The sequence below is a fragment of the Cebus imitator genome, unplaced genomic scaffold (assembly GCF_001604975.1).
Source record: "Cebus imitator isolate Cc_AM_T3 unplaced genomic scaffold, Cebus_imitator-1.0 Scaffold913, whole genome shotgun sequence".
In the NCBI taxonomy this organism is placed as follows: Eukaryota; Metazoa; Chordata; class Mammalia; order Primates; family Cebidae; genus Cebus; species Cebus imitator.
Genome location: NW_016108228.1, coordinates 29207 through 40254, shown reverse-complemented (window position 1 = coordinate 40254; position 11048 = coordinate 29207). Strand labels below are relative to the sequence as shown.

The 11048-nt window shown below is 50.6% G+C and overlaps 1 protein-coding gene across 1 annotated transcript; it reads left to right on the top strand.

The window, feature by feature from the left end:
• The first annotated feature begins 1333 nt into the window (after positions 1-1333).
• LOC108298192 (phospholipid phosphatase 2-like) lies at positions 1334-4324 on the top strand. The gene is made up of 5 exons (XM_037735689.1): positions 1334-1495; positions 2463-2545; positions 2723-2780; positions 3023-3190; positions 4175-4324. The coding sequence occupies exons 1-5, from the start codon at positions 1334-1336 to the stop codon at positions 4322-4324; spliced, it is 621 nt and encodes a 206-aa protein (XP_037591617.1).
• The last annotated feature ends 6724 nt before the right edge of the window (positions 4325-11048 follow it).

Here is an 11048-nt window from a genome sequence, read left to right as displayed (position 1 = left end):
TTCACTAGAAGGCATGTAAAGAAAGATGATGAGCATTCGTAAAGGATTTAGGATTTATCATTTGACTGCATGACTGACCCCCAGAGCTGGCATTTTAGTAAGAAATTTTTCAGAAGCCAATTAATTAGCTATAAACTGAGGCAAACCAGCTACTACCCTCACCATTCAGTGCTCTTTTTTCCTCTGTTTCTCCTCAAACTTGGTTACTCTCGCAAATCAGTTTTAAAAACTTGCATTTCTTTCCTTTTCTTTTCAGAGACAGGGACTTGCTCTGTCACTCAGGCTGCATTGCAGTGGTGTGATATGGCTTGCTGTAGCTTCATTCTTCTGGGCGCAAGCAGTACTCCCATCTCAGCCTCTTAAGTAGCTAGGACTACAGACATACACCATCACACAGAGGTAAATTTTTTATCTATTGTTGTAGAGATGGGGTCATGCTTTGTTGCCTAGGATGGTCTTGAACTACTAGAATCAAGGGTTTCTCCTGCCTCTGCCTCCCAAAGTGCTGGGATTATAGGCAGGTATGAGCCACCTATGCCTGGCCACCAATATATATATATATATATATGTATTTTTAAATAACACCTTTATTGAAATGCATTTCACATACCATACAATTTATTTGTTAAAGTATGCAATTTGGTGGCTTTTAGAATATTCATGGAGCTGTGCACCTATTACCCCAATCAATTTTAGAAGCTTTTATTACCATATACAGAAATCCACATTTCTTTACAACTAGCTTCCACTCCCCCTATAACCTTATGCTCCCATAGGCAACCACTGATCTATATTCTGTCACTATAGAGTTGCCTAATCTGGACCTCTTATATAAACAGGATTGTGTAATGTGTGATCTTTTGTGGCTGGCTTATTTTTTTCACTTTAGTACAATGTTTACAGAGTTCTTTCATGTCATAGCATGTGTCAGTATTTGATTTCTTCTATGGATGAATAATATTCTGCGGTAGAGACACACCACATTTTGTTTATCTATTTATCAGCCAACCTGCTGCCTCTCCTTCCCCAGGTTGTCTTTCTACTTGGGACACGCCTCCTTTGGGATGTGCTGCGTGGTGTTCCTGGCGGTGAGTCCGTTTTTCCGGGGCTTGCCCGTCAAGTCACTCCCTTACCTGAACCTCGGCTTTTCCAGCTGTAAAATGGGTGGGTCGTGGTGGTGATGGAGGCGCTCACTGACTTGTTTGTAAAAAAAACAGGAGGCCCTGGGCTGACCGGTTTTATGCCCTCGGCCTTGGAGCTGCCATCTGTGCAGTGGGCGTGGGAGTGCCTGGCAGGACACAGGCTGAGGCGCCCTCTCCCGTCCCAGCGCTACATGCAGGCGCGGCTCTGCTGGAAGTGGACGCAGCTGCTGTGGCCCACGGTCCAGTTCTTCCTGGTGGCCTGCGCCCTCTATGTGGGCTACACCGGCGTGTCTGATCACTGGAGTGACGTCCTTGCTGGTCTCCTGCAGGGGGCGCTTGTGGCTGGCCTCACTGTGAGCTTCTGACCCTGACTCACCCCCTGTGCTGTCCAGAGGCCACTCCCTGCCCAACCCTGGTCCTTCCCTGCACTCTTGCCCCATGGAGTCCTCCCCTGTGACACCTTCCCTGGGACCCCTCCTTTCCCCGGTTTCTCCCCTGGGACCCGTACCCCAAACTCCAGTTCTTCCCTGAACCCCTCCTTCACCCCCAGATCCTTCCCTGGGATTCCTTCCCCTAATCCCAGTTCTTCCCCGGACTCCTCCCTTCTCTCCATTTCTCCCCTGGGACCCCTTCCCCCAACCCCAGTCCTTTCTAAATGCCTCCTTCCCCACATTCTTCCCTGGGACCCTTTCCCCAAACCCTAGTCCATACCTGGGACCCCTCTTATCCCCAATTCTCCTCTGAGACTGCTTCTCCCCAACCCCCATCCTTCCCTGGGACCCCTTTTTCCCCTCATTTCTATTCTGGGATCCCCCAACCCCAGTCCATCCCAGGACCCTTCCCCACCCCCACATCCTCCCCTGGGACCCATTCCCCCAACCCCAGTTCTTCCCTGGACCCCTCCCTTCTCCCCATTTCTCCCCTGGGACCCTTTTCTCCAACCCCAGTCCATTCATGGAACCCCTCCTTCCCCCATTCCTTCCCGGGACCCCTTCCCTCAACCCCAATCCTTTCTGGGGGCCCCTCCCTTCCCCCCATTTCTCCCCTGGGACCCCTCTCCCCAAACCTAGTCCTTCCCTGGACACCTTCTTCCCCCAGTTCCTTCCCTGGGTCTCCTGCCTACACACCACAGCCCTTCCCTGGGCCTGTCAGAGCCCCAGTGCTCTCCACTGGTCATCCACTAAGAGGGCTCTCTTCCCCTCACAGGCACTCTTTCTCTCATTGCCCACCTGGTACCCTGTTCCTCCCCCTCCTGCCCTTGCCCATGTCCCTGGTGCCTGCCCAGCCCCTGCCCAGTCTCACCTTCCTCTACTCTGCCAGGTCCGCTACATCTCAGAGTTCTTCAAAGCCCGACCCCCACAGCACTGCCCGAAGGAGGAGGAGCTGGAAAGGAAGCCCAGCCTGTCACTGACAGTGACCCTGGGNTTTTTTCACTTTAGCACAATGTGTACAGAGTTCTTTCATGTCATAGCATGTGTCAGTATTTGATTTCTTCTATGGATGAATAATATTCCGTGGTAGAGACACACCACATTTTGTTTATCTATTTATCAGCCAACCTGCTGCCTCTCCTTCCCCAGGTTGTCTTTCTACTCGGGACACGCCTCCTTTGGGATGTACTGCGTGGGGTTCCTGGCGGTGAGTCCGTTTTTCTGGGGCTCGCCCGTCAAGTCACTCCCTTCCCCGGACCTCGGTTTTTCCAGCTGTAAAATGGGTAGGTCACCGTGGTGATGGAGGCGCTCACTGACTTGTTTGTAAAAAAAAAAACAGGAGGCCCTGGGCTGGCCGGTTTTATGCCCTCGGCCTCGGAGCTGCCATCTGTGCAGTGGGCGTGGGAGTGCCTGGCAGGGCACAGGCTGAGGCACCCTCTCCCGTCCCAGCACTACATGCAGGCGCGGCTCTGCTGGAAGTGGACGCAGCTGCTGCGGCCCACGGTCCAGTTCTTCCTGGTGGCCTTTGCCCTCTATGTGGGCTACACCCGCGTGTCTGATCACTGGAGTGATGTCCTTGCTGGTCCCCTGCAGGGGGCGCTTGTGGCTGGCCTCACTGTGAGCTTCTGACCCTGACTCACCCCCTGTGCTGTCCAGAGACCACTCCCTGCCCAACCCTGGTCCTTCCCTGCACACTCTTGCCCCACGGAGTCCTCCCCTGTAACCCCTTCCTCCAACCCTGGTCCTTCCCTGGGACCCGTCCTTCTCCCGGTTTCTCCCCTGGGACCCATACCCCAAACTCCAGTTCTTCCCTGGACCCCTCCTTCACCCCCAGATCCTTCCCTGGGATTTCTTCCCCCAATCCCGGTTCTTCCCTGGACTCCTCCCTTCTCTCCATTTCTCCCCTGGGACCTCTTCCCCCAGCCCCAGTCCTTTCTAAATGCCTCCTTCCACACATCCCTCCATGGGACCCCTTCCCCAAACCCTAGTCCATACCTGGGACCCCTCTTACCCCCAATTCTCCTCTGAGACCCCTTCTCCCCAACCCCCATCCTTCCCTGGGACCCCGTTTTCTCCTCATTTCTCCTCTGGGATCCCCCAACCCCAGTCCATCCCAGGATGCTTCCCCCACCCACATCCTCCCCTGGGACCCCTTCCCCCAACCCCAGTTCTTCCCTGGACCCCTCCCTTCTCCCCATTTCTCCCCTGGGACCCTTTTCCCCAACCCCAGTCCATTCGTAGAACCCCTCCTTCCCCCATTCCTCCCCGGGACCCCTTCCCTCAACCCCAATCCTTTCTGGGGGCCCCTCCCTTCCCCCCGTTTATCCCCTGGGACCCCTCTCCCCAAACCCAGTCCTTCCCTGGACACCTTCTTCCCCCAGTTCTTCCCTGGGTCTCCTGCCTGCACACCGCAGTCCTTCCCTGGGCCTGTCAGCCCCCAGTGCTCTCCACTGGTGGTCCACCAAGAGGGCTCTCTTCCCCCCACAGGCAGTCTTCCTCTATTTGCCCACCTGGGACCCTGTTCCTCCCCTTCCTGCCCTTGCCCAAGTCCCTGGTGCCTGCCCAGCCCCTGCCCAGTCTCGCCTTCCTCCACTCTGCCAGGTCTGCTACGTCTCAGACTTCTTCAAAGCCCGACCCCCACAGCACTGCCTGAAGGGGGAGGGGCTGGAAAGGAAGCCCAGCCTGTCACTGACAGTGACCCTGGGTGAGGATGACCACAACCACTCTGGGTACCCGCACTCCTCCTCCTAAGGCTGGATGCCGCCCAGGCAGGGAGTGGCTGTGAGTCCAGCTGAGGCCGGCCCCCCAGGTGGTCCCTCTGGCCCTGGGCAGGCACTGAGGGCTCCGGATGGGCTCTAGGAACCCTGGGCTGACGGGAGCAGTGAGCAGGCTCTGCTGCCCCTGCCCTGCACAGGATCAGGGGTCTGGGGAGGCCTAAGTAGCCCTGAGCATTTGGAGGGGGACCTGTTCCCATAGCTCCCCAATATCCCCATTCTTTTATGGGGTTAAGGAAGGGACTGTTTTGTAAAATGTAATGTACATGTGGTTTTTAGTAAAATAGAGCATTGGTTTGACGAGTGGTCTCAGTGCCTCTGTTCCTTGAGGCCGTTCTGTGACGGTGTTCCTCCCGTCAGAGGGCCCCGCGGAGCTCAGGCCTCAGGCTGACTTACCCGCTGTGACAGTGGAGGGCAGCAGCCAAGCCCAACACTTGTGTTTCTCCCTGCACGGCGCTGGGGTCCAGGGTCTGATGGGTCAGCACACCCCTCCCCTCTGCTCATGTCCACCCCGTGCACCTGGGGGCCATGCTTCTGAAATGGGTCATTCAGGGGCTGGTTTCCCTGAAGTGTGGCAGAACACACAGAGCTTACTTTTTCAGCAGGAGGGTAAAGGGTACATTTGGTTTTTTGTACAGGTGGTAACTTTAGTGTCTGCTGATGTTTTGTTTGCACCTGGAACCTCTCTTATTCCCTCACCCTGCAGGGTGTTCCTATCAGGACTTAGCCTATGGGAAGGGTGGTGTAGCCCTGGGGGCAAAAGTGCAGCCTGGAGCCCCACCCAAGGGGCTGGAATGGAGACCTGCCCTTGGCGGATGGGAAGGAAGGTGACGCAGACCCTGCGGAACTCCAGCTGAACATCAGGGACTTGCCTCCCTGCAGGTGTCAGACGGGATCCTGGCCCGGAAAGTCACACCGAAGCCTCCCAGGTATCCTAGGGTGTCCCAGAAGGCAGTGACGCTGGAGGACTAAGGAGGCTGTGTCTGGGCTCAGAATGTGAGTCTCTGGCAGTGGGTGGGAGAGAGGTTCCCAGCCAGATCCCACAGGCAGAGTCACTGCATCAGGAGCAAATGAGAATGACCCAGGTGCCCTGACAGCAGCCGACATCTCCGTCTCCTCCCAGGTGCAATGGCCTTGAAAGCCAGGACCACAGTGAGGGTTAAGCGCGAGTCTGTGGGAGCAGCTGCAGTGCACAGGACTCCAGTGTGGTCTGCTGGGGGCAGGTGGCCTTGTTGGGATCAGCAGTGAAGACTGAGGAGCGGAGGAAGCTTGGAGTGAGGGAGAGGACATGGCTCAGTCTGGCTGCTGGCCTCGGCTGGGGGAGTCTCAGTGCTTCAGAAAGAGCATGTGCACCCCACGGCTGTGAGAGCAGAGAAAGAAAGGGCTATACTGACCAGCGCCATCCCCAGAGGGTCCTCAGGAGCCAGGAGGGCCCAGCTTTGGGAGCCTGTGGCCTGTCTCGCCCTTTGGGTGCTGCCCAGCTGGGCTACACACGCACTGCTCTGCATCTGTTGAGAAAAGCTGGACGCAGGGTGTCAGGCTAGGAAATTCTCACGGGTTCCCAGTACCAAGATGGCAGGCAAGGCAGCAGTTAGGACACATTTCTCCACCCACACCGAGCTCTGGGGAAGCCCTCATGTGTAATTTTGGGTTTACAGTTCCCACACCCTTATGGTTTCATGGAAAAAAACAGTATTTTCTCTCGTTGTACAAGTAGGATATTTTTTTTTCTGTTGTTTCTCACAGGAAACTCAGATTCTTAGCCATGTAAATATCATTTCCCATGGCTGTGTCCTCGTGGCCCGGCATTTCTCCCACCTTCTGAGGTTAATTGGTTTTTAAAGACCTCCTCCTGGCCAGGCACAGTGACTCACGCCTGTAATTCCAGCACATTGGGAGGCCGAGGCGGTTGGATCACAAGGTCAGGAGATTGAGACCATCCTGGCCAACATGATGAAATCCCGTCTCTACTAAAAATGCAAAGCTTAACCTGGCATGGTGGTGGACGCCTGTAATCCCAGCTATTTGGGAGGCTGAGGCAGGAGAATCACTCAAACCCAGGAGGCAGAGGTTGTAGCGAGCTGAGATTGCGCCACTCGTGTCAGCTACCATATGTTTTTCTGGTTTTGTAGGCAACCATACATACTTTGTTTTTTAGACACAGAGTCTCATTCTGTTGCCCAGGCTGGAGTGCAGTGGTGCAGTTACTGCTCACTGCAGCCTCGACCTCCCAGGCTCAAGCGATGCTCCTGCCTCAGCCTCCTGAGTAGCTGGGACCACAGCGCCCACCACCACACCCCACTTTCATGCTTACTTTTTTTTATAGGTGCATACTGAAGTATTTAGAAGTGAAATTTTGTGAGATCTGCAAATTACAATATTTCATAATGTAAAAACATGAAGCACAAGTGGCAACATGTTAGTAACTGTTAAATCTGTTTTGTGTATGTGGGTATCATTATGCCACTCTCTGGACTGCATTTTGAAAAATTTTAAGCCGAAAAAGGAAAACTGTGCCTGAGAAAATTTTCTTAAGTTCAAAATGTCATTACCTTTACTTTTAGTGAGACAATATTTCTTCTTTTTCTTTTTTTTTTTTCCTTTTTGAAGAGTGTTGACCTGTTGCTCAGCCTAGAGTGCGGTGGTGTGATCTTGGCTCACTATAACATCCGCCTCCTGGGTTCAAGTGATTCTCCTGCCTCAGCCTCCCAAGTAACCGGGATTACAGGCACCCTCCACCACGCCCAGCTAATTTTTGTATTTTTAGTAGAGATGCCATTTCACCATGTTCGCCATGCTAGCCTCGAAGTCCTGACCTCAGGTGATCCACCCCCTCAGCCTCCCAAAGCGCTGGGATTACAGGTGTGAGCCACCACACCTGGCTATTTATTTCTCAACTGAATTTCTGTTTGAATTGAAACAACATAAAATCCTAATTTCGTTAACATTATTTACATTTTTTATGTTAGTTGCTAGAATGCGATGCGAGAAGGCAGCGTTTCCTCAACCTGACCCGGCAGTGGTGTGGCGTGTGGCATTCTGGACAGCATGGGGGGTGGGGATTTGGGGGCGTGTGAGCCCCTGGGCTGGCTCAGCAGTGTGGTCTGGGCCTTTTCCCAGAGGCTTCTTAGCCCCAAGCCTGATTGTCCACCCCCAGTCTCCACAACAGCGAGAGGCACATTGTCCTGCTGTGTAGAGAATTTTAGCTCTTCTGTCTCCTGCCGCATATTTTCAGGAGCTGGATAGCTCCCAGGTCCCATCCCCTGTCTCAGAAATGACTTCTCAAGTCATACCCTGCCGCAGCATTTTGTTAGCCTGTTTTGTTGTTGTTCTTTCTTTGTTTTGAGATAGGGTTCCGCTCTTCTTGCCCAGTCTGAAGTGCAGTGGCACAACCTCAGCTCACTGCAACCTCTGCTCTCCAGATTCAGGCAATTCTCCTGCCTCAGCCTCCTGAGTAGCTGGGATTACAGGCATGCGCCACCACGCCTGGGTAATTTTTGTATTTTTAGTAGAGATGGGCGTCCACCGTGCCCAGCCTACTATCGGCATATTTGCTGTGGTTGAATATCTGTTCAGATGTTGACCCAGTTTGAAAATCACGTATGTATTTTGTAAATACCTTCTCACGTCTGTCTTGTCTTTTTGTTCTCTGAATACAGTTTTTCACAGTAGAATACTTAGTTTATAAAGCCTGTTATCAATATTTTCATGAATTGGCGTTTAATGTTGTGTGTTAAAACTCAACACCAAACTCATCGTCACATAGAGTTTCTTTTAGATTTTTTATAGTTTTGCATTTCAAATTACAGTCTCTGGACTATTTTGAGTAGGTTTTTGTTTTTCTTATTTTGTGTGTATATTCATTTCATTCCACACGGCTTCCAAAGTCTTCCATCACCATTTTGGTAAGGATATGGCTACAGTGGGCTTCATTTTGGTTTGAATTTCCAAAATTATTACACTGAATAAACTCAATATCGAATTTTGTAGGTCAGGACAGGCAGGCGGGGGTGAATGTCTGCCGAGAAACTGAACAAGAGCGTCTGTGCTGAGCTCTGGCGCCACCAGAGGGCGCGTGAACCCACTCCTCACCAACTTTCCTCTGAGGTGCCAGAAGCAGCCAGGAGATTCGACTTTCTCAGGGCAGCAGGAGGGTCGTGTCAACTAGGTGTTGTTCATTGGTGAGTAAACAGCTTCCTTTCCACGGCCCTGAGTGCAGAGAAGAGAGTCTTTAGAGTACTCAGCAAAGGAAGAAATTCATCTAGAAAAATGAAATCCCCAAATCCCATCCTTATGACTACACCCTGATGTCATTTTCAATGTCCCAGACACAGTGGCTGCTAAGATATGTTCTCACAGTGACCTCTACTATAATAATCACACCGTGCCCTAACACCAATATAATATCCACACCATACTCTAACGCTAATCTGATATCCACACCGTTGCTTCTAATACTAATGTAATACTATCCACACGGTGCCCTGATGCTAATGTAATATCTGCACTGATCTCCAATACCAATATAATTTGTACACCATGCCCTAACACTAATATCCACACCGTGCTATAACACTAATATATCCACCCAGTAGTCTCTAATACTAATAAGTATAATAATATCTACTAAGTAGAGTCTGTTGACATTGAGGCTTTTATAAGCATTCACAGCTTTGGATGAAGCGTAGCCTCTATAGTGGATTTTGGTGATGTCTCTGCTTTTCTGGCATAGTATTGATATGGTTGTTTTAAAAAGCAATTTACTTTTTCATAATGTCATACTTCTAGGAAGCTTCAAGTAGCAGTGCAAAATGTAACCTGTTTCTTCTCTTAGAGTCCCCAGCAGTTATTGCTGTAGCAGATTTGCAGCTTCCCACAAAGTACTCCGGCATATTTTACCCAAATCACGGACACTCTCCCAGGTTACCACCACAGAACCCCTAGATCAGGAAATCAGCATGGTTCCTAGGTGATAATTCAGTTCACAAACTCATTTCACTTTTACCTCCTGCCCCACCTGGGAGTATAATGTGTTTTTTCCTTCTGATCCAGTTTTCCTAGCACTGTTCCCAAGACTTTCCTGCATATTTATGATCTTTACACATTTAAAGAGCATACAGGTTTTTGTTTGAACGCTGTTTTTCAGGCCTTTGGGGTACATACCTAGGAATGGAATCACTGTCATACAGTAAATCTATTTGTAACCATTTGAAGAAACTCCAAACTATTTGACACATATGCTGCACCATTTCATATTGTCACAGCAGTGTTTAATAGTTCGAGTTTCACTTGTTTGTTTTTAGTATGACTATTCTAGTGTGAGTTAAGGCGTGTCTCTTTCTAGTTTGAATTATGACTAATGATGCTAAGCATCTCGCAAGTACTTGATGGTGAAGTGTGTATTAAAGTGCTTCATTAGTTTTTAGATTGGATTGTCTTTGTTGTTGAATTGTAAACGTTATTTATACATTCTGGATAACAGACACTTATGAAGAATCTACTGTGCAGTTTTTCTTCCATTCTGTGGGTTACTGGAACATAATAAGAATTTGTGTGTGGTCTCTGCCCCAGTGCCCTGAGGCAGAGCGCTAAGCCTTTGAAATGTATGAAATGATGTGCCTTGGTGTGCTAATGAGATGACTGATGGCTGGGGGCACCTGGACAGCCTCAGTGGGGCTGGTTGCCAAAGAAACCAACCTTGCCATTATTGATTTAAAATTTCAGCCTCCCTCCAGTCTCTGTGAAAGTTAGAGTTGCTGATGGTTGAGCTGAATACCTAAAGGCGCTGTTGGGAACATGCTAACACCGTGGTCCCAAGCTTTTTGACACCAGGGACTGCTTTTCTGGAAGACAGTTTTTTCCATCCAAGTACTAACCAGGCCCGACCCTGCTTAGCTTCCGAGATCAGATGAGATCGGGCGCGTTCAGGGTGGTATGGCCGTAGACTGGAAGACAGTTTTTCTATGGCCTGAGGTGGGGTACATGGATTTGGGATGATTCAAACACATTTTGTTTATTGTACATTTATTATTATTACACTGTAATATATAAAGAAATAATGATTTCAGATTGTCTTCCTGCAACTAGACAGTCCCATTTGGGGGTGATGGGAGACAGTGACAGATCATCAGACATTAGATTCTCATAAGGAGCAAACAGCCCAGATCCCTCGCATACGCAGTTCACAATAGGGTTCATGCTTCTATGGGAATCTAATGCTGCTGCTGATCTGACAGGAGGCAGAGTTCAAGTGGTGACACATGTGATGGGGAGTGGTTATAAACACAGGTGGCACAATGCTTGCCTGTCCTCCTCTCACCTCCTGCTGTATGGTCCAGTTCCTGAGAGGCTGCAGACTGCTACCAGTCTGTGAGCTGGGGGTTGGGGACTCCTGTTCTAACAGACAAGGTCTTTGTCCTCATGCAGAAAGCCCAGATGATAACATGACAACATTTTGGTCAAGCTAGAAAAAAGCATCATTGCAAGCTGGGCATGGTGACTCATGCCTGTAATCCCAGCACTTTGGGAGGCCGAGATGGGTAGATCAAGAGTTCGAGACCAGCCTGGCCAACATGGTGAAACCCTGTCTCTATTAAAATACATGTATTAGCTAGGTGTGATAGTGTGTGTGATAATCCCAGCTACTCAGGAGGCTGAGGCAGGAGAATCACTTGAACCCAGGAGGTGGAAGTTGCAGTAAG